The sequence below is a fragment of the Leptosomus discolor genome, chromosome 1, assembly GCF_034619465.1.
Source record: "Leptosomus discolor isolate bLepDis1 chromosome 1, bLepDis1.hap2, whole genome shotgun sequence".
Classification (NCBI taxonomy): Eukaryota; Metazoa; Chordata; class Aves; order Leptosomiformes; family Leptosomidae; genus Leptosomus; species Leptosomus discolor.
In genome coordinates this window covers 150,240,101-150,263,023 of record NC_141391.1, presented here as the reverse complement: position 1 = coordinate 150,263,023, position 22,923 = coordinate 150,240,101, and the positions used below count along the sequence as shown (strand labels likewise).

The following is a 22,923-nucleotide window of genomic DNA, read 5'->3' as shown; positions in this document are numbered from 1 at the left end:
ATATAGTTAGTCAAAGAATAGAGATCTGATTTTTGTGTTCGTCTTTCTAAAAGATAATCTGAGTTACATGATTCCTATGATAAAAACACTCAGTAGTGATCTGAAATGGTTTTCATATAGCATCCTATACCATGATTTTAAACAATAGTTTCTCAAGACGTTCCAGAGCTGGACACAAATGAGGACACTCTCTTTCTCCCAATGGCATAAAGCTCCCAGGATACCAGGAATGCCAGAGATCCATATTTAAACTCATCAGAGAATCTGGTCCACCATGAACTCCTGGCAAGTGCCAGTTTGGAGTGTCACAAAGAGGCCATGTCAAGGCCCAAAATCCAGACTTATTTGATAGCCCCTAGTAACGTAATAAAAAATATAAAATCATAAAGCATTTTTTATATGTTGTAGTTAACCCTGGTTCTGAAAGATGAAAGATGAAAGATTCTTGATCATAAGGGTCATTTGAAAAATGTGTTTCAGATTTGAGCATAATGTTTTCAGAATCAGTAATTGTACAGTTTGTGTTTCCAAAATTTCATTTCACTCTTGGATTCTGCCTCTAAATATAAATCTCTTCCTCCTTCCTTGTCCTGTTCTATATATATAGCACACCCACATGTGATAAAGCCTTCTGCCATAGCAGTAAGGCAAAACAGGGAAGGGGGGGGGGGAACTGTACCTAACCTGTGGGAGCTCTGAATGCACTTGGCTGCTGCTCATAATGCTCCAAAGATATAATTATCACATGCATGATGAGTACTACACCTGCCATGTCTCTTTTGCTTAAATAAATAAAAGATTCCTTAAATGCCACACAGCTCCCTGGGAAACCATTAGCCAGAGAGGTCACCAGAGGACTTCACACTCCCTGTCCTTCACCTTCCACCAGGCAGGTTCCCCATAACATCTCTCTTGCTCTCTTTTTCTCCCCTCCCGCCCCAACCTTTTCCTGTGAAAGTCCTTGCCATCTCCTTTTCAGTGCCCAGCTTTCTACTTCATTGCAATTTTTTCTTCCTTTTCTTTCCCATCTTTCTCTGAGCCTTCTTTCCTGTGGCATGTAAATCTGATCCATTACAGGCTGTAGGTAGCGCTTATCAAGCAAGAACTCTTAGTAAGAGGTTGGGATAGCTTTAACATTAAGGATGTGCTTTGTAGGTGCTTCGCTCATCATCCTCATTTTGTCTCTGCAGCACAATTTAGCATTCTGTTCAGCCAGTGCATTATTTCTTCTTTATCAAAAGAGTTCTTGCGTGTGTCTGTAACCACACTGCTGCCTAGTATGTGGCCTAGACAAGCTGCCTGTGACACAGCAGGAATGATGTATTCAGTGCAAAGGCTTTTTTTTTTTGGCTTGGACCATCTGCTGGTGAAATGTTCCCATCACTAAATCTCTTCCACATAAGGAAACTGACCCATCACTGATTACTTGTCAGCGACTGATGCCCTCAAACAGGGACATGACCATGTTTAAGACTGCTACAGAAAGCAGTGTTAGATGCTTTGAGAATTACTTTGTCCCATATCTACTAACAGTGAATCCATTTTTAAGCCAGTACAGTAAGGCCTTTGCTGACTGTTGTCAACAATGAATCACTTTCCTATCATAGAGGGAACCTTAAGAAATTCTTCAACCCAGCAGAAATATCTTGTTCATAATCACTCCTCAGATTCTCATTTCTTCTGTTATTGGTAGTGGATTTTGCAGCTTCCTAAATCACCTCTGACTCGTGTGTCATTGCATCCACATGCCTTTATTTCTCTCTGTGCACCATTATGTATGTACCAAAAGACAGCCAAAGAGTTCAAAGGCCTTATAGGACTTGTGTCAAGCAGAGCAAGATAGTGGTTAGAGAATTGGGGTCTATCTCTAGCTTTGCCTATGACTTCTTATAAAAGGCTAATGAGATGATTTAGCTGAATAAATCCAAGCGCACGGAATTAGATATTTAAACACCTATATAGTTGGAACATGGCCAAATTTTCAGGAATGCTTAATTCCCAAAATTTCCTTTATAGCAACAGAATCTGTTATTGTTCAGATCCTCTTGAATTCAAACCAATTTACATTGATAAGGAAGACAAATAAGTGTTAGTATCTAAGTTTGAAAATATCTGCCACACACAGTTTTTCCTTCAATTGCTTGAAAAAAAAAGAAAGCATTATTTTCCCCATGGTTTCATAATGTGCTTATATATCCTGAAGTGACAGGTGATGTGTGAAAGCAACAAGTCTGTCTATATAAAGTCATACATATTTTAATAGAAGAAAAAAACCTAGTGACTAAAAAAGAAGAGTCATACTTGGAAAACAAATTTGGTAGCAGATGTAGAGTGCCCCTAGCATTAGGCCAGCCTTTTACCCAAGAGAAAAGCTAGTTCACTGTTGTCTGCAGGTGGTAGAATTCCATCATGGCATGATGGCTTCATGTTTCCCACCAAAAAACAAGATTTGTATACCAGGGAATTGTAGCCATGCCCAGTGCCTACACTCACTTACAAGGGATTCAAGAGGAAAACAGCATCCATTTAAAAATTAATTGAGCTTAACTTTGTTTCTTTCTGTTGCTGTTTTCATAAAAGCCTGGGAGGTATGGGACAGCTTGTGAGACTTTAATGGCAACTCTTATCTTTCAGGCATCGGATCTCAAAATCAAAGTTCAGGTAAGTAAACCCGACTTTTTGCTTTTCCTCCTTTCCACTGGTTTTGGTCATTACTTTGTGACATGGTTTACTTCTGCATCTGTAGGACACGGTGGTGATTCTGCCAAACTTGTCAGATTTTAGTCAGTCATCTACCAAAAATCAAGATCTTTTTTCTTAGTTTCATACTGAAATAAGGCACAGGGACTACTGACAGTATTTCACTCAGAAGTACCTATCTGAGTGCTACCTACATATCTCAAGGCATAAAATATAAAAGCAGAAGAAAAAAAAGTTCAACCACATAATTGTACTACATCCATCAACATCAACCCTGTCAGCTCAAGGTTCTCTTTCCTACACTTTTTTGCACTACTCTTCTTTGCTTGATTGTAAATTTTTCAATTGATGAGGGTTGCACCTCACTTGTGAAATTCTCCCTTTGACCATGGGACGCGTGAAGTTTTTCTGGTGGTATTTGTTTTTCTGTTGACTTAAAGCTTTCAAAAATGTGAAGCAGTCCCCAGGTGGTCATCTGTGGGTTTCCATTGGAAGGGCTGACTGAACTCATGGAACTTGACTGTTGAAGTCCCTGTTCATTTCTACCCCTTCACTAGGAGACCAGCTGCCTCTGTAACTCTGAATTCAGAGTCAATTTCATAAAAAACTAAATGAATTTTCAGAATAACTGGAACAAGTGAGCAACTCTGTCCTTCAGCTTACCTAAATAATGAACAGTAATGTCAATTCAGGAATGCACATATGCATTCATACTGTCTATATGCATCCCTGTGCAATGAGTTTCATGCATGATCACATTCCTACAATTCGTGGATTTATTTGTATATAGATGTAAGCACAAAAAAACACTTGTATGATCACATGGTCATGTGCATGCACGTTTGTGCACAAGTGCACCCAAAAGTGAGTGGGACTGCTGATAATTTAATGACAACATGAATGTCTAAGTGTTGTACCCATTTTGAAAGCTGGGAAGATCATTTGTTGTCCCAAATCCACTGCGAAACACACAACCCTTATTAAATGTTTACGCTAGCTAGACTGGGTGCCTTTATAAATTGCATAGCTAAAACATGATTACCTGTTAAAATGTTGTTGCAAAATTTTTGGCCAGTGTGCTATGTTCACATTGCCTGCCTTTGGTTGATATAGATAGAACCACAGAATCATAGAACAGTTTCGGTTGGAAGAGACCTTCAAGGCCATCGAGTCCAACCTTTGTCCTAGATCTACCAACACCACTAAACCATGTCCCTAACTACAACACCTACCTAACTCTTAAACACCTCCAGGGATGGTGACTCTACCACCTCCCTGGGCAGGCTGTTCCAATGCCTGACAACCCTTTCAGTAAAGAAATTCTTCCTAAAATCCAGCCTGAACCTCCCCTGGTGCAGCTTAAGGCTGTTTCCCCTCATTCTATCGCTTGTTACCAGGGAGAACAGACCGACCCCCACCTCACTACAGCTTCCTTTCAGGTAGTTGTAGAGAGCGATAAAGTCTCCCCTCAGCCTTCTCTTCTCCAGACTAAACAGCCCCAGATCCCTCAGCCACTTCTCATACGAGACATGCTCCAAACCATTTACTAGCTTGGTAGCCCGCCCCTGTACCCTCTCCAGCACCTCAAGGTCCTTTTGCGGAGAGGGGCCCAAAGCTGATGCTGAACTCTGACCTCAAGCATGGCCATAGTTTATCACTGGAAATAATACATAAGAGAAGACTAGGCAAGGAGAGTTCTCTCTTCCTGTAATGTTGTGTAAATGTGCATCTCTTTAGAGTACTGTGTTCAGCTCTGGGGCCCCCAGTGTAAGCAAGACATGGACCTACTCCAGCAGGTCCAGAGGAGGCCACGAAGATGATCAGGGGGCTGGAGCACCTCGCCTACAAGGACAGGCTGAGAGAGTTGTGGTTGTTCAGCCTGGAGAAGAGAAGGCTCCGGGGAGACCTTATAGTGGCATTCCAGTGCTTAAAGGGGGCCTGCAGGGAAGGTGGGGAGGGACTCTCGATGAGGGAGTGTGGTGATAGGATGAGGGGTAATGGTTGCAAACTCAAAGAGGGGAGATTTAAATTAGATATGAGGAAGAAGTTCTTTACTGTGAGGGCGGTGAGACACTGGCACAGGTTGCCCAGAGAAGCTGCAGCTGACCCCTCCCTGGCAGTGTCCAAGGCCAGGTTGGATGGGGCTTTGAGCAACCTGGTCTGGTGGAAGGTGTCCCTGCCCATGGCAGAGGGGCTGGAACTGAATGTTCTTTAAGGTCCCTTCCCACCCAAACCATTCTGTGATTCTATGCACACACACACACACACATATATGTATACAATATCTATATAAAACTATTAGATTTATTATACAGTGGCAAGTGTTGCCTGGAAACTGGTTGCTATGCAAGTTAAGTTCTGAAGAGTAGGAGGTGTGTAATTAGCTTTAAATATCTTCTGTGGTTAGTAATTACCCTCAGAAATCAGTGACACAAGGGGATATGTTCATGGAAGGCAAACTTTAAAAGGTCTGTTGATTAGCAAATGGTATCCTTAGTTCCAGGCATGAAGGTGAGATGCTGAGGTCCCCCAGGTTTTATCTTTCTGTTCAGAGTTAGCCCTCATATTGGGGTTACTCCTGAACATTGCTGAATGTCAGAAATATTCCATGGATTTTATTTGATCTCATTTCTCCAAGGCCTTAAGCCAAAGGTTCATGGCATATAGTGGCCATTTTCATTGACTATACTGAGTCTGGGCAAGGTCCTATTGCAGGCCACAAGCATTAAATACAAGAATAATAATTATTTTTGTAGGAACTGGGCTAAAAAAACCTCTCAGGGTATCTGTGATGGATGTCTTAATCAGATTAAGACATTGCTTGAAGAGGTTTATTCACCTCTAAATGTTTCAAATTGGCTTAGGACTAACTTTATTCCTACAGCTAAAGGAAGGATGATCACTGTCAACTCAGATGAGAATGAGAAAACATTTCTCAGGGTGAACTTTAAAGATATTCTCTACCACTCTTGAACAGTAAATCAAAACTGGAGGCTCTCGTCAGAGATTTGCAATAGCCTAAGGATCCCTATCTGAAAAGAACTTTTTCCTTTCCAATTTTTCAAGTCGCTACTGGCGCCGATGGAATCGATTCTGCAGAAGAAAGTGCCGTGCCGCTGTCAAGTCCAATGTTTTCTACTGGTTGGTGATCTTCCTTGTGTTTCTCAACACCCTTACTATTGCCTCTGAACACTACAACCAGCCAGACTGGCTTACAGAGGTCCAAGGTGAGGAGAGACTGATGATTCTGTTTATCATGGTCAGCATTAAAAAAGGGGGCTGAGGGAGGAGCCAATGCATTAGACCACACAATATAAAAGGAGCATACACAGCTCCAAATGGTCCTCTGTCTGTGGAGGATATTAAGTACTACAAAATATCTGCCTACAATGGGAGATGTTTCAGGGAAAACATAAGGTACTCATTTCCAGCCAAAGCAGTGTTCCACTGGGTGTCGGTGAAATCAGGAGGTAATGCTAAATATGTATTTGCAGCAAGTGGATTTCCCATTTATGGATAGCTATAAGGACCCACAGGTTCTCTAAGGTTTTCCCTGAAATGGCATTTATGATAAATTCTAGTTATCAGGGAAGTGAGGAACAGTGATTTGTAAAGATCTTCTGTCTGCAGAACAGTTGAATCCTCACTGGAGGTGAGAGCAGCTGAAAGGCTTAATTAAGCAACAGTAGGTAGCACAGCAGCTCTTCTATTCCCACTCTCATCTGCAGATGACAAGTGTGATGGGAGGTTGCGCACAGGAAGGCATGTCCCTGCCATGGAGGTTGTGTGGTTGTGTAATACATCACAGCTGTATGTGCAATACATAAGAATCTTTGTAAGCATCTTTGTAAAACATTTCTGTGAATGAGATGTCTACGCTTTTGAAGTCCATTCTTTGACCCAAGCTTATATGAAGTTAACCTTTCTGCTTGATCCCAGAAGGGTTTTCTTATAGGCAAGGGCCAATGGTTAGCTGTGATGATCTTTTGACTAAGTTTTATTAATCTGTTTCTGTTTGTTTTTCATGAGACACTGCCAATAAGGTGCTGCTAGCTCTTTTCACGGCAGAGATGCTGCTGAAGATGTACAGCCTTGGTCTCCAGGCCTATTTTGTGTCCCTCTTCAACCGCTTTGACTGTTTCATTGTGTGTGGAGGAATCCTGGAAACAATTCTGGTTGAGACAAAGATCATGTCACCACTGGGCATTTCGGTGTTGAGATGTGTTCGACTCCTAAGAATATTTAAAATCACAAGGTACTTTTGTGTTTCTTTGGGAATGAAGGAGGACTACTGCTCAATGCACAAAATATATAGGTACAAGTCACTCACATCCCTATTTTTTCACTTTTTTTACCACTAATGAGGTAGTGAGAGTGCTAGGTTGACAGTCCTTACCTTCTGAAGTCTGCAGCAGGATGGGAAGGGCTGTACAGACTGGATATCCCTGATGTGAGTGGTAAGGATTGGCAAGGAGTCTGGCATAGGAGGCTGAAGCCACTTGATACCATCCAGATTGTTAAACTGAAATCTGGAAGGATTTCATGTGAGCTGATCTTGGGCTTTTGTGGTTCTCTACAAAAGACAAAGTGAAAGCAAATCAGCAGATAGTCTTGTGACCTTTTAGTTTGCTTTATGGTGACAGAAAGGAGCCTGAAAGACTGCTTTGAGCCAGAACAGTGTTTGATTGAGGAGCCCATGCTAGCTCCAAAAGACTCAACAGTGGCCTGTAGGAAATAGTGTCAACACTAGCAGCTATGAGCAAAGGATATTGCCAGGCCTTCTGCTTCAGAAGAGTCCAGAACGGAGCAGCAGCTTTACAAAAAACACAGACTTTTCCAGACTCCAGTGTCCCCTCTTTTTCCTTTTCCTTCTTTCTTCTCTCCCTCTGCATAAAGGCACTGTGGTGTCTATTAAACAGTTGCCACTTCTTGCAGTCAGGTGCCTCCAAAACACTAGCTTGGTTTGACAGGAGTTTTTCAGCTTGAGGGTAGGTTGTAGGAGAGATCAGCTCCCAACTTACTCAGATGGGAGCTCTTGGAAAAAATCTATCCAAGTGCTCACCCAAAGCAGCACAGGGTTTGCCTTTTCCCATGTGGGCACAAGTCAGCACCTTACAAAAAGCTTGCCTGACGTGGTGAACAAGTGCATTTTCTGCAAGTTCAGCTATGAAAATATCCCTAGAATTGCTCTAAACTCCCCTAAAGGAAATTTCTGACAAATTTGAGATAAAAAAACCTAGTGCACAAGAAAAACAAGACCAAAATTGGAAGATAGTCAAGATGGCAGAGCTGAGAGGCAGAAAAAACAACAGACTTGGACTTGTGCATCATACAAGATTTACGCTTAAACCTTCTGAGTCTCAGCTCTCTGGCAGGGTGGATAGTTTTCAGGGTCAGATGGCAGAGACAGAAAATCAGTTTACAGTCTCAGAGAGAGAGGCCAAAAAAGAAAGAAAGGTGGTCTGTTCAGACTTCTGATCATAGAATAGAGAAAAGTGTTCCAGCTAGCAACAGTTTGCAGCAAGAAAGTAATCTTTGCCCTTCAGAAATAGTGGGGATCTCTGGGCTGGTGACTGTTTTTCCTGGATCTTTGGGTCTGAAAGCTATCATCACTGAGTCCCAGGCCTGGTTTCTGAGGAAACCAGTAGCTGTTTCAGGCATTGAGTAATCAGATACACCCAGGGCAACATACCAATAGCTATAAAAGCATAAGCTTCAACATAGCATCCTGGAGAGGTCATTGTTTTTTCAAGACATTTCTCCACTCCTACACAAAATACATAATCTAGCTAAGAGAATTCTTTAATAGAAAGGCAAATGCTGAGAGAGTATCATTAATACTTTAGGAAGCATGAGCTATTGGAGTACTCAAATATTCCTAAACCTTCTGGCAGAGATGTAGTGTTGGAATCAACCAGCAGTTGGACTAGTTATATTTACCTTCATTTTGCAGCAAAACTAAAATATGACTTTGCACGGAAGCAAATGGATATATTTACCTGGTGGTGTTAAGTTACCTGGAATATATCTCCCACTGTACATGGGTCTGTGTGTAAAGAACAGAGCTGAGGAATAACTCATAATGAATAACGTATTAATTGGATTTTGCCTTCTTTCCTGTTCCTAAAATATTGGCAAGTAGGTTGCAGTAGTCTCAGATTTATATGTGTTTTTTAATTATTCATAATTTTCTTCATGATTTTTCCCCTCCGTGGGTGAAGTTCACCCTCATGTGGAAGGCCCTAGCACAAGCCTCCAAAGCAGTATTTTAGGCCCACTCGTGTCTTACTGCAGGAGAGAGTATTCTGGTATTAAAACAAAACTTTTACCTCTGATGTTCTCCAGTAAAATACAAATGTTTCCATTATTCACTCAGATCTAAATACAATAATGATTTACTGACAATATTATCAATACTGGTGGAATGCACCACCTGAGTGCAGTGATAATACAGAAAGATACATCCTAGAAAGCTGGAAAGCGTAGGAGGGATGATAGTGTGATGTTTTATGTCAAATATGTATATTCATGAGCAGTGACATGGGGACATACAGTGGAAATGGAAATAGTGCATTAAAAAGGCACAAAGCAGGAAAATTACACTTGTAAGAGTATATCGGTAGGTAGCCTAATTTTTATGTATTTCTATGGATTTTCCATGGTAAACATCAAGCACAAACAAATTCTGGCTACTTCAAGATGACACACTTCTAGGGAAAACACAAATAGAGCTCCCTAATATAATAGAAACAAATAAAGACATCATTAAATGAACAATGTATCATTTTAGAAACCACATTTAGAATTTCAAAAGCAAACGTTTCTCCCAAAATTATAAATACTCTTCAGAAACATTTAGTCTTGTACATTAGACAACCAGACAATATAATCTGTTTGGTTTATTCTCTCTAATTTTATAGGGCTGTGCAGAAAATCTCCCTTTTGCTATGAGAAGACAAATTCTTTTCTCTTAATAAATGGTCCTTTACTACTTTATAAATCCCTATATTTAGTCCTTTATACTTAAAAAAATAAATCAATTTATTTGCAACAGCATACTGAATGAAATTCAGCATTTTATACCTAACCCCACCACTAGATATGTCACTGTTAACTATAGGGAGGAGAGACATGGCACCTTTTTATTGTACCTGCTTTGAAAGGGTTTTATACTGGATGAACAGTGTGGGAAGCTTTCCTACAATGAGACTGCCAGCTGTTGCTGCTGTTTTAAGCTCTGCATCTGTGATTGCCAGTATCATAAAGATGTAGTGGAAGGCAATGGAGAGGAAAAGGAAGAGAATAAAAGAACACATTAAGTTCTAATCCAATTCTGCATTGATTTTTTTATGAGATGTTGAACAAACCATTTAACTTCTCTGCATCATTCCTCCTTTTTGAAACAGGGATCATAGTCGTGTCCTACTCACTGCGGTTTTGCAGTGCTTCTTTCACTGGCATCCTCAAGGGTCTGAGATCTGCAAGCGGGAGATGTTAAGATGCATGATCATTTCCCTATAAGTCTGAGGCAGCAGCAGTGCTTTCCCTCGTACCTCCCATTATATGCTGCCTGGTCCAAAACCTCTGATTCCATCCAGCAGTGCCATGAGATTTGTTTCAACTGTTTTTTCTTTATAGTGTATTAACCAAAAAGGATGAAGTAGTGAAAGACTTTTTCTTTGTCTGGGCTTCAACTATTTCTGACTTAAAGGCCTTGTGTTTCATTGAGTAAGCCCAGATCTCACTTTGAGGGGGTGTTCATGTTAGTTCTGCAGCCATCTAATGTGACAGATTGTAACCTCAGGTCAGGCTTCTAGGGCACTAAGATAAGACAATTGTTGTTTTCACATCCTAGTCAAGTCAAGCCTTCCTTATCCTTTCCTTTTTCCTTTTTCTCTTTTTTTTTCCCCCTGATTGGTTTGTTTACTTTTCTAATGGTGCTGTATTTCTAGCTAGCACTCAGTACACAGATAAAACAGCACTAATCTTATCAGCAGGACATCTCAGTTAATTGCTTTAAGTTTGATGGTTACATAGAAACTGATCTCAGGTATTAAGCCATTTGTAAGAAATGCAGAGCTGATAAAAGTCTGTGCAGTTGTCCTCTGAGATAGCAAGGCATTTAAGCTTAAAGTGAGTCACTGAGGCTATTCAGATGTGTAACAGCTTTACTGAATGCCTCTTAAGGGTATTGCTAGAAAGACCTAGAAGATGTGTGTCCTGGATGACATTGGAGGACTCGGAGAGATATTCTGCACCCCAAAAATTTCTGGTTTAAGGATGCTAAAGACAGTTGAGTTTCATCAGAACTGAATTTTCCTGTGTCACTTCCTTTTCCTGTGTCACTTCCCCTTCCTCCCAAAGTGTGAAAGTATGTGAGCTGTAAGCATAAACGCAAATACAACGAGCTGTTACTTTGCATCTTCAGTGAGGATATTTGGTGGCACTGAGCCCACAGCTTCCATGCCCTTACCTTTGCTCTGTAGTCTTTCATCGCTCATCTTTTTAATTGCAGTTAAACTTTAAAGTATTCTAGTTTTCTCTGAAGTGTTGAAGCTGGGCTGGAGGGAAGACATCATAGTTCTCTTTGAAGCTTAGCCCTTGGAGATGAACCAGTTGCTGAACTTCAGAGGACATGGTGGAGTCCCTCTGCAGACCAGATTGCTAACCTTCATAAAGTGATTGGGCTGCTCAAACATTCCTGAATTCCATGGGACAAGAACAGTCTTCTTTTTACACTGACATTTTAAAAATATTAATTTAACTGGGATTTTAAGAACCCTTGTCTCTAATGACTACACTACCTCCAGAGAAAAAAATGTATGTTGAAGGATCAGGCTTCCTCAAAGGAGCGAGAGTACTAGACATGTCTGCTGTCCTTCTCAAGCGGAACTTTTGTCTCCGAGGAAAATACGGCTAGAAATTCAGAGTCCTCTAAGGAAAGAAAGGTTCAGTGTTACGGGCTTTGGGAGAAGGGAGTGGAGGTCATTGGCCATGGTGGAATCTGAAAGTATGGTGGTAGGCCACAAGAGATTGTGCTAGAAGGAAGACTTAGAGATCACAGGCTAATATTACTGGCTTGCTAACCTGTGAAAGCTGTTGAAGCTTGCTAGTAATGAGCATTCAAAATGAGGTGATTGGAAGATGACAGGTAATCTTCGCCCCATTCTGAAAGCTCTGTCAGAATCAAAACTGCATAAAAATGGTCACGACCAGCTAAGTCGTAAGCTAGGAGTGGTTGAGCAGATGCAAGACCGAAGTGGAAGTCGCTTCATGGATGATGTGGTGGATTCTTTAGCAATTTTTTCTAAAGCCATTTTCCAACACATGGCTACTCTGCAGGCTGGCAAAGCATGCAAGCAAACTAACATGTTGCAGCAGAGCATGCTGCTGGCATGTCTTTGAACCCTAACATGGGACCACAAGGGCAAGAAGATCCTTCACTGCGTCATATATCAGTCTGATCTGGGCACAAGCTTGAATACTCTGGGAGAACAGTTCTTAGCCATCCTCTCTTTTGAATGAAGCCATTAGAAAATGTTCTTCAGCCTGTTTGAGGAAGTATAGTGGGTTTGATACCCAAAAAAGCAGTGATGGTGTGCCCTTCCAAAAGCAAAAGATACTCTGGACTTTATGGATGTAGATCTGGAGTCTCTTTTAGGGTCCACGTAAAAGGACTTTTAATATCTTTCTCATTCCTCTCAATCCCAGAAAGCTTAGCAACCTCTATCTGTGAGCCCAAGTACATACTCACACACACCAGATTTTGGACAAGTTTGTATTTGCATCCAAACTGTTTCCCCATCTGCTCTTGCTAGTTATTACAGGCCATTCTCTGGAGTGAGGTATTCTGGCTGCCATAACATCTGTGAGTGTTGTAATGAGGTTGGTTAGAATGTAACTCACTGAAGCAGCAAGAACTAATCACAGTATATTGATATAAGATTTGCAGAGCCTTAGATGGAGAGTGCTGCAATAATCTTCTGGGTGTGCGTATGGGGTGGGGGGTGGAGGGAATTGTGTATGTACACGTGTGGTAGTAAAATTACTCATTAGCTGCAGTAGGTCTCATTATCTTAGGAAAGCACATCAATGATTCACGGCTTAACAGGGTGTTTGGAAATGCCTGCTTATAGGCAGAAGGCAGCCTGAACCAATATCCTGTGCAGTCCGTGAGCAGCTGTCTTGGATTGAAGGAATTTTAACTGCCCCTGTTTTCTCTCCCAGATACTGGAACTCCCTGAGTAACCTTGTGGCTTCGCTCCTGAATTCAGTCCGCTCCATTGCCTCCCTCTTGCTGCTTCTCTTCCTCTTCATTATCATCTTCTCACTCCTGGGGATGCAGCTCTTTGGGGGCAAGTTTAACTTTGATGAGATGCAGACCAGGAGGAGTACATTTGACAACTTCCCCCAGTCCCTCCTCACTGTGTTTCAGGTAAGGGCAAGAGGGGTCCCAAAGGGGCCAACACATTGTGTTCACATGGGGCAAGACAGAGCAAGTGCTGCATCCTTCCCCTGCAGCCTGACAGTCCCCAAGACTGAACATCAGGCTAACAGCTTCAGGAGCAAGATGCCACGCTGTGCTGCCAGCACAGGAGTATTCCCTCCCAAAGTGGGGAACCAAAGCTAAAGCCCCTGTGTGTAGTAGCAAGGCCACCAAGTCTTAGCAGGGTAGAACAGGTGAATGGCCATTTCCATGTCCCAGGACAGCACCTGCGTGCCAAACTCAAGTTTGTAGCTGTCCTCCCTGCTCCCACAGTACTGGTGAACACATATCTGCTCACAGTGCCAGAGAAGTAATCAAATGGCCTTTAAGCTGACTGCAGTTTTGGGAGTGATCAACCAAGAGCATCAGGATCATGATTTCATGTGCAAGGTGAAGCCAAGTGGCAGAGAGGGCAGCGCTGAGAGCTTTCTTCAGTGCTATAGGTTGTGCAGCTTGTCTGAAAAAAGCAGACGTGGGAGGGAAATGCCTGGGAGAGGTGGGGAAGCGAACAGAGTTCTCTGGGAGAACCATTTGGCTTCAGCCATCATCCTCAAAGGGACATCTGGGGTTTTTTTACACTTTAAGCACAGGCCCTCTTTGCATTCTCCTTGTTCTGTTTGGGTTTCATTTTCTAGATGGACACAGCTAGAATGTCCAACCATCCTGGGGGAGGGGGTGTTCTCTAGGATAGTAGATATCTTTGTGTTGTTGGGGTTTTCAAATTCTCTGTGTGGTCTAACACTGTATCCCTTATTGGTGGGAATGTGTCATTTAGATCCTGACTGGGGAGGACTGGAATTCGGTGATGTATGATGGGATCATGGCTTATGGCGGCCCCTCTTTTCCAGGAATGTTGGTCTGTATTTACTTCATCATCCTCTTCATCTGTGGAAACTGTATCCTTTGATGCTACTCTTTTCTCCAAGCGGGGCTGAATTTAAAGCCACCCTTTACTACTTTCTTACGTTAGAAAATTATGAATTTCATAGCTTACATTTTTACCTTTTCCCTAGGTCTGAATTTTGGTTTTGCACTGTCAAAAGTTAAACAAGTTTGTTTAATTTCAGTTAGTGCTAAGGCCTACAAATAGTTGTAAGAGCCAGCTAGGTGCCAGTTGCACATACTAGATTTTATTTAGTATCTTTACATGTTTAGTGGTTTTATTTTTCATTGCCCTTAATTCTCTCATAGGTTTTTGTTTCCTGCCTTCTCCAGAAACTAATCTCTGTGTGTACCTACTGTACTTACACCATATTTTTGCTTTAATTGCCTTTTCAGTAATATATTCCGTGTGCTTTCATCCAAGCCTTATGTGGAATAAAAATATGTATAATCTACAATATGCTATATACAAACGCTGTAATAGGAATAACATATGTTTGACATAATTGATTTATGTGAGATCATGTATTAATTCATGTATAAATTAAGAGGAACCGTGTTTCATTTCAGTTACTGCAATCTGTGTGTTCTTCAAACAGAAAATCATGTGCTCTGTTATCTTCAAGCCTGTGCTGGTGTAAGTAACTTCAGTTCTCTCCGGCTTGAAGGTGAAGTGAGGGCACTGTACATATCCCAGGAGGTACAAAGCATGTTGCATGACTAGGCTGTGAGTGTCTTTTCACAGGAATTTGCATATAACATACAGCTATAGTTCTGTTCCATATCTCAGTTTGCTCCAGATTTGTTCATGTTTAGTTTCTGCTTCCCTAATAAATGGCCCTCTTGTGTCAGAGGTGACATTTCTTTTTATACTGATTCTTCTATAAAGTCACCTTGTAGTCTCAGCCCAGCTCTTCTGGCCTTTCCTCATAATTCAGATCTCTCAAACCCTGTTATTTGACATTTCAGTTGACCTGCATGCCCTCTCTTCAAAGTAAGATGGTGCAATTCCACTTATCTGGAGGTCGAGGTAGGCAGTCTGCCTGACAGCTTAAAAAAGCTGCAGTTTGGATCTCCTTGTGAACAGCAGAGGAAAATGTGACTTTGGAGCCATTAGACCTTGGAGCCTAGGGAGTGGGGTGGCTGTATTTCCAGTCTAAACCTTGAACTGGGGTTTACTTAAAAGTTATCATGGTGTAATAAGACCCACTCTCAAGAAATATATAAAAGAAGCTGATGTTCAGATTTGTAACATGAGATCTGAACGCTGATTGAGAAAACAAGAAAACAGTTGTGGTTCCTTGCCCTTCAGCAACGTGGGCATGACTAGCCATGCATGGTCTCTCTGCTAGGAGATGGCAGAGTTGTCAGCTCAACGTTTCAACGTCCAGACTAAATGAATTTCTTTTTGGTTGCCTCAGAAGTGCTAATTAAGAGTGCTATGCTTGCTGTCCATAAACTCCACTCATGTCTGTGGGAAAACCTATAATGAGGTTGTTCAACTCAAGTACATAGGCCAAAACTGAAAGCCCAGTTTCCTTATGGTATAAGGCTCTTGAATATAAGAGTGTTTTAATAAAAGTGATCTAAGCTCTCAAAGATGCAAAGCATCCACGTTCCGCTTATCTTCAGTGGGATTTATTGCACAATGCAAAACTCTTTTAGGAAATCAGAAACTGAACTGTAAGCCTGGACTTAGATGTTTTATATCACTCATTCTGCTGTGAAATTTTGGAAACCCCACAGAGTGTGTTAGCCATTTGGATGGAAGGTGTAGGTTTGTGCATGCTGGATATGCACATCCTGAACATTTGTGTGAAATGGAAGTTTGGAAAATCCAAGAGATCTGATGACGGGTTGCTAAAAATTTTCAATTGAGAAACCTTTGGTGTAATGTTGTTCTGCAGTTTTCGAAGCCCATTTTCTTTAAGTAGCACACAGATATCCTGCTGAATGTATTTTTGGCCATTGCTGTGGACAACCTTGCTGATGCTGAGAGTTTAACATCTGCACAGAAAGAGGAGGAAGAGGAAAAAGAAAGGAAAAAGCTAGCTAGGTAAATCAATTTGCATACACCTATCTGCATTCATATGAATGCATTCCTGTAGGTATAATTACACACATTATGCACAAATATATGTGTGCAAGAAAGTATGTTTGTATATGTAATATATATGTATAACTTCTCTGTGGGTATGTATAGATTATATATATGTTATTAATGTAATTATATATGGAATTGTGTATATATCATTTTTTACGTAAAAAAAATCAAACTAAAGAAGGTGTCATGAGCTGGGAGTCCCCACAGTTGCAATAATGTGAGCAGAGGAAAGGAAGTTTGGGTGACTGATGATCTTTCAGGGCATCAGCAGAGAATGGGCATGAAATGGTGTCAATGTTACAATTCTCTTTGAATCTCCCTGTTTCCTTCTGATTGCTTTGGACCACAGGGCATGTTTTCAGGCTGTCATTCCCACAACAAGATTCAGCAGCTTCCTTGTCTTTTTATGCCACATGCTGTTCTTCTCTTGCCAGTTCTTTTAATGTTTCTACAGACTCTTAGGAGGGATGAGCTGGATGTAGATCTTCCCTGTCATTCCCAGCTGACAACAGTGAGGAAGTCTCTCCATACTCGTTATTTCTATTCACTGTCATCCAGGCTAATTGGAGGGGATGTCTTGTGCAGATCTTTCTGCTTCATCCTGCATGCTAGTCAGCAGGTTTCACAGAATCACAGAATGGCAGGGGTTGGAAGGGACCTCTGGAGATCATCTAGTCCAACACCTCTGCTAAAGCAGGTTCGCCTACAGCAGGTCGCACAGGACTGCATCCAGGTGGGTTCTGGATATCTCTAGGGAAGGAGACTCCACAACCTCTCTGGGCAGCCTGTTCCAGTGCTCTGTCACCCTCAGGGTAAAGATTTTTTCCCTGGCTCTGAGAGTGCAGTGAGGGGCAAAATTTTGTAGGCAACCTAGTGGAAGTCCACAAGATAAGGGTTGAAAATGGTTCATGCCTTTGTCATTGGATGAACAAACAGGTCTCTACTGAGAGGCCCAGAATATGCATGTGCACAAACACACAGGCACATACTTCCTACACAGGCACATGCGCACCCATCTACGCACAAACACACGCCATGTAAAAGCTATAAAATAAAAGGACACTATATAGAATTAGAGCAGAGCCTCTGCCTTTGCCTGCAGATGAAAACATGGTGGAGCCACTGGCGTGTAAGCTGGGCTCAGAATGGAGTGCCAGCCAGCTGATCGTTCTCATGGTGTGTGCTGTACTACGTGAAGTTCCTGAAAGGGAAACAGCTTTTCACCTTTGTAACTCTTTGCTTTTTATCTTGTAAAACTGTTAGAACTGCCAGTCCCGAAAAGAAACAGGAGATAGAAAAAACAGCTGTGGAGGAGGAGACAAAGGAGGAGAAAATTGAGCTGAAGTCGATCACTGCTGATGGAGAATCCCCGCCTGCTACCAAGGTAAGGTCTGCTGCCAGCCAGCGCTGTCTGTGCAGTGATGGCATGAACAGCTTGGGCTTCTGAGGGAAAGAAAACCCTCTGCCTTGTCTGATAAAGGCTTTGCTGCTTCTCCTTCCATTTATGTCAGATCAACGTGGATGATTATCAGCCCAATGAAAATGAAGAAAAGAGCCCATATCCCACAACAGAAGCGCCAGGTATATATCTTCTTCCTCTTATTCTTGATTTGACAAAGAGAAGCTCCAGTTGCTAATGCACATAAAGCCAAATTGTGGTAACAGGTACGCTGAACATGTTATGCTTTTATGACAGGACAGGATGATGTGCTGGCCCGTGTTTGCACAGGTGTGGATTTGGTCCTTTGCAGACCCTATACTGATTAGTCATATTTGATTTGGTTCTCTGTAAAGCTCTGTATTTGGAAATATACATACTCATATTTGGAAATACAGAGCTTTACAGAGAACCAAATCAAATCATACACAAATCTCTGTATGTGAAAATACACATATGACTTTTTTTTATAATCTATTTTTTGGTACTCAGTGGTCAGGGGAGACTCACAACAGATACTCATAAAAGGCAAAGTGCTGAATGCCTTTTTGCACTTTTTTTCTAATTAAAAAAAGACAGTGTGACTTTAACATAATTCTAAAGACATAAGATCTTTGTCTAGAATTGGTAAAAAACAGGCTAGAGCATTAGTTAGGCTAATTTTCAAGTCAGTTGGACGTAATTAACTTCATCCTTAGATACCTGAAAGATTGGTTGAAGAAATCTCAGAACTTCAAGCAGTTTTTCTTCAAGAGATACTGAATGGAGGGTGGGGTTGGAGCAGAGGAATTATAAGCTAGTCAGTTCAACTTCCATTCTTGGAAAAGTGCTGGAACAAATGATTAAAAAAGCTATATGACTGCAAGATAAGGAGATGACTAGTAGCCAACATAAATTTGCCAAGAACAAAACACATCAAACCACCCTTATTTTCTTCTAAAAGGGGCTGACAGGACTTGTGGACTGAAGAAAAGAAGTAGATGTTATTCTTTAGCTATGCTAAGGCTTCTGATTGTCTCTTAAAACATTCTCATAAGCCAACTAGAAAAACATAGTCTAAATGATTGAGAGAGAAATTGGTCAGACCCTTTATGTGGAAAGTAGTGATGACCCAATTGAGGTTCTACAACCCAAGGGCCTGTCCCAAGTTCAGTTCAGTTCATTGTTAATGACCTGAATGACAGAAGAAATAATAGGCTTATTACATTTGCAGATGACCTGAAGCTAGGAAGGACAGGAAGCATGCTGGAGGACAGCATTAGAATTCAAAGAGCTCTTGAGGAACTGGATAAATGGTCTAAATAAAATTGAAAGTGCCAGGCTTTACACCTAGACAGGAGTTAACAGCTCACAAATAAAGGATCTTAGGTGACAGCTAGTTAGGTAACAGTCCTTGAAAAAAGAATGTGAATCTTGTGATCACAAGCTCAACAGGTGCCAACAACATTTTGCTGTCTTTCAAAAGGCAAGCAAGTAGTGAGATTTATAAATAATGAAAACATGATCCTTTAGTCCAGTTATGGGTTTCTTCTACCCGGCCAGTGAAAGCTAAAGAGAGCAAAGCAATTGTTTTATTCTGTTCACCACTGATAAGATCTCAGCTGGGATATTATATCTCATTTTGAGTGCTCTGCTTAGGAGAAGCAGGGCTCAATCGGAAGAAGTGTAGAAGAGCATGGCGAAAACGATGCTAATAGGAACCAAGAAATAAGATTGAAAGCACTGTGGTCATTTGAGCTAGGAAAGGCAGGAGAAACATCTTCAAATGCATAAAAGCCTGTTACGGGTAGGAGGGGAATTATCTCGATTATGAAGAAACAGATTTAAGATTTAGACCAGGGGAGAATTTTCAGTGGTGGGGCTGGAAAAGATTGTGAAGATGGTTGTGAAAGCCCAGCATCACTGAATGTTGCTAAGAACAGATCAGAAATACATCTGCCAGAAAAGGCTTAGGAACAATGATTAGCTGATCCTGGCTTAGCAAAAGCATGAGCCAGAGGGCCTTTTTTGATCCTTTCCTGCTCTGCTCTTCCGCGTTTCTAGTATATAACAGGCTGTAATAGGTGATAAAACACATGCTTTTCTATTCCATGATTCCTAATAAATGTCTGATAATAGGTTGATGTGGTAGGGTAAAAAAAGACACAATAGTTCATCTTAAATAGATGGACAAGGACTTCGGACAAGCAAAAAGAAAAATTGTTCATTGCATTAGATTTTCAGTACAAAAAAATCCTTGGTTTTGCTGTACTTCTATTCGTCCATATTTATAGCCCTTTATCAGGAACACAGTATGGTTCCAACACTGTGCAATACTGTTTTAACATTGGCTGGGGCAGATCACTCTGGCTTTAAACTTCTCAGCACCTCTGTAGGCACAGGCAGTTACTGGACATGCATGCCCAGTTGCTAAGGGGTTTGTGTGAGTCTTTAGTCAGAAGCACAAATTAAAACAGTTCTGTTTCTCAGCTGGCTTGGGTTTGCAGACCATTACATTTTTTTCAAGTGAAGGTACAGTCACCTGTGTATCAAATTTGAGCCTAATGATAATAGAATTGTGTTTTAGTTACCTTCTGTGGAGAGCTTAGAAATAGTCCAGCATGTGAACTATACGACAAAAACTACATCTACAATTTGTGTCATGGACATTTTATCTGCAGCCACGCACAGGATTAGAGTGCAGAAAATTAAGTACAAACACTTTTAATTCCTGCCAGTCCCTGGCTTGGCGTAATTTTGAACAGAACCTAAAATTTGCATGGATGGTCAGGTTTTCTCCTGTCTCCTAAAGTATTAGAAATGCAAACAGTATCTTGGTAATTTGCCATTGTATGATGCCATTTCTAAACAGGCCTGTTCCCTGAATTGTTTATCAGTTCTTTGTGAAGTTGATCTCTAACAGGTCATAAAATTACCTGACCACGTATTTCAGAGTTCATGGAAGTCAAACATAAGGCTCAGATGCAGTAAAGTTTTGTAAATCCATTGTTAGATCGGATTTACCACAGTCATCTATTCCATTCTGCTGTATAAAGCTCAGAAACACCAAGACCCTCTCAGAGCTGATGTGACATGTCACATCTGCCTCCTGTAGTCAGTTTTTGGGAACAAGGCTTTCCCCAGCATTAGCAAGCAAGAATTTCCCAGTCCCCACAGGTACCCCTGTCCAGTTCCCTTGTGGCCATCTGTCCAGTCCAGAATCCTTCTGCTGATTGTTGATCGGTCCAGCTGTGGTACAGGAGATGCTATGTGGCCATATACAGCCCATCCAGGAACACACCTTTTCTTGCCCATTTGCATATGGATCCATTTCAGCTGTGCTTTGAGTGAAGCATCCTATTGCTTTTTAGAAGCAGTCAGCTGTTTCTACCTGTTTACGATTTAAACTGTTAATGCCTGCCCCTTTTCCATGGCTGTTTACCATTCCATCCTCTGAAAACATCCTTCACCCTAGCCCAGCATTCAGAAGCAATTTGAAATTGCCAATTCATTTGTTTTCCCTTTATTCTTTCAACCTACCTTGCTCAGTCTCCTATTTGTTTCTACTGCCTCAACTGGTTTTCTCAATAATCTCTTCTGACTCTATTTGCTACACAGAGTTGCTCTTAGGCCCCAGAATACTCTGTGTACTTGCAGCTCATCAGATCACCTATCATCTTTGTTGGAAGGAGAGATTAGTTCTTCCAGAGGTTTGTGTACACCAGAAGGATTATTATGAAGATATGTTTATTATAGGAAGACAGGGAGCTAGTCTTGCAGTCTAGTACAGAAACAGATGAATTCAGAATGTCAGATGAAGGTCAAAGCTTGGGATGATTCATGGGAGCTTGAAGCAAAGCAATGTCCTTACACAAGAGTTCTGGTCTTTGTACAGTAAAAAAAAAAAAAGCCCTCATCATTGAATTTCTCACTGATGCTGCACTGTAGCCTGTGTGTGCTTATGGCTTCACAACCAAAGGACATCACCATTCTAATGAAGCATAATTCAAGATGACAGTCCCAGGTTTGAATTTCTTTGAACTTCAGGAGAGTTAAAACCTAGATCTGAACCTGGCAGCTCTGAGTCATGTCTCTTCATGATTTCTTGGCAAGCTTGACCAGAAGGGTCACTTTTTAAACACAAATATATCTTAGATCTAGAAAGCAGTCAAAGAACAAGTGTTGGCTTGTAGCCGATGCGCTACCTAGCTCATCTGTGGATACCGTGTCGACCTTTGCTTCTACAAATGCTGGCAACTGTACAACATGCTGTTTCTGTATGCAGGTAGTGACCTGAGCTGAGGCTGTAATCACGTTATTCTTGTGTATTTGGGCCTCAGTGTTTCCTTTCTTCTGTGCCCTGGACCCTATCATAAATGAAAAATATTTAGAACATTATTCTTTATCTATGGCTGAGGAACTGAACATGTTTTCCAGTCTGAAGGTATGTGGTTGACAGAATCATTAATGTATTTCTTGCTGTATGGCAGACACGAGAAAAAAAGGAGAGGAACAATGTTCTTTATGGACTTCATGGTGCTGATCCTTCTGCTAAGAGTTCATTTTCCTGAGGCATTGTTCTACACCCATTTAAAAGTGTTTTTTAAGCGTTCCTCAAAGTAAAAGAATGATCTAACAGAACAGGGACTCAGAAATAGTCTTCTTAAGTAAGAGTCTCAAATATCCCACATGATCACGGGCATTGGTATTCTGGACTGTTAAAGATGAAAAAGAATTTGCTTACCTTGCTCATTGTCAGCCCACTCTGAAACCTGTAGATAAAAGGTGCAAGTGCAAAATATTGTAATATTATAAAAATATGACCATTAACATTAACACCAATTTTACAAGTACTATGCACAAAAGTACTTCTGAAAGAATGTTTCTTTAACTAATAAAGCCTGTAGAAAGAGTATTATAAAGTATATTACAACATAAAATTGAGCTGTTAAAAAATAGACCGTCTTAGAAAGTACAAACTCTATGTACCTGCTCAAACATTTATACAAAAATCTATCAAGTGAATTTGAGCTGAACTCTTGCTACTGGAAGTGTAAAGAAAGAATCCTATTTGCATGTAATAATGACATGCATTGAAAAGGCCACTTTTCTCCTGTCTCCAACATTTAGATTAGGATCTGTGCTGATTTATCTGTTCTTTCTGATGTGTCCCATACCAGATCAAGTACAGTACCTAACCCTAAAGGAACAGGCTCTTCCTGGAATTAATCTTACTTTATGGATTCAAGACAAACCTTTTAACTAGTTTCCTCCTTTTTTTGCATTGGCTGGAAGATCAAGAACCTTTCAGGGTCCTTTCTTAAAATATTTTTT

The 22,923-nt window shown here is 41.1% G+C and overlaps 1 protein-coding gene across 4 annotated transcripts in view; it reads left to right on the top strand.

Annotated features, from left to right (window-relative positions):
* CACNA1C (calcium voltage-gated channel subunit alpha1 C) overlaps nt 1-22,923 on the top strand; it is a 491,226-nt gene that overhangs the window by 380,203 nt on the left and 88,100 nt on the right. For all 4 annotated transcript variants that reach the window (XM_086467242.1, XM_086467225.1, XM_086467239.1 and 1 more), the window contains 8 exons: nt 2,635-2,661; nt 5,767-5,927; nt 6,730-6,955; nt 12,928-13,135; nt 13,962-14,082; nt 16,010-16,124; nt 17,436-17,556; nt 17,684-17,753. In XM_086467242.1, the coding sequence (XP_086323368.1) occupies nt 2,635-2,661; nt 5,767-5,927; nt 6,730-6,955; nt 12,928-13,135; nt 13,962-14,082; nt 16,010-16,124; nt 17,436-17,556; nt 17,684-17,753 (1,049 nt within the window). The remainder of the gene's footprint in view (nt 1-2,634; nt 2,662-5,766; nt 5,928-6,729; nt 6,956-12,927; nt 13,136-13,961; nt 14,083-16,009; nt 16,125-17,435; nt 17,557-17,683; nt 17,754-22,923) is intronic.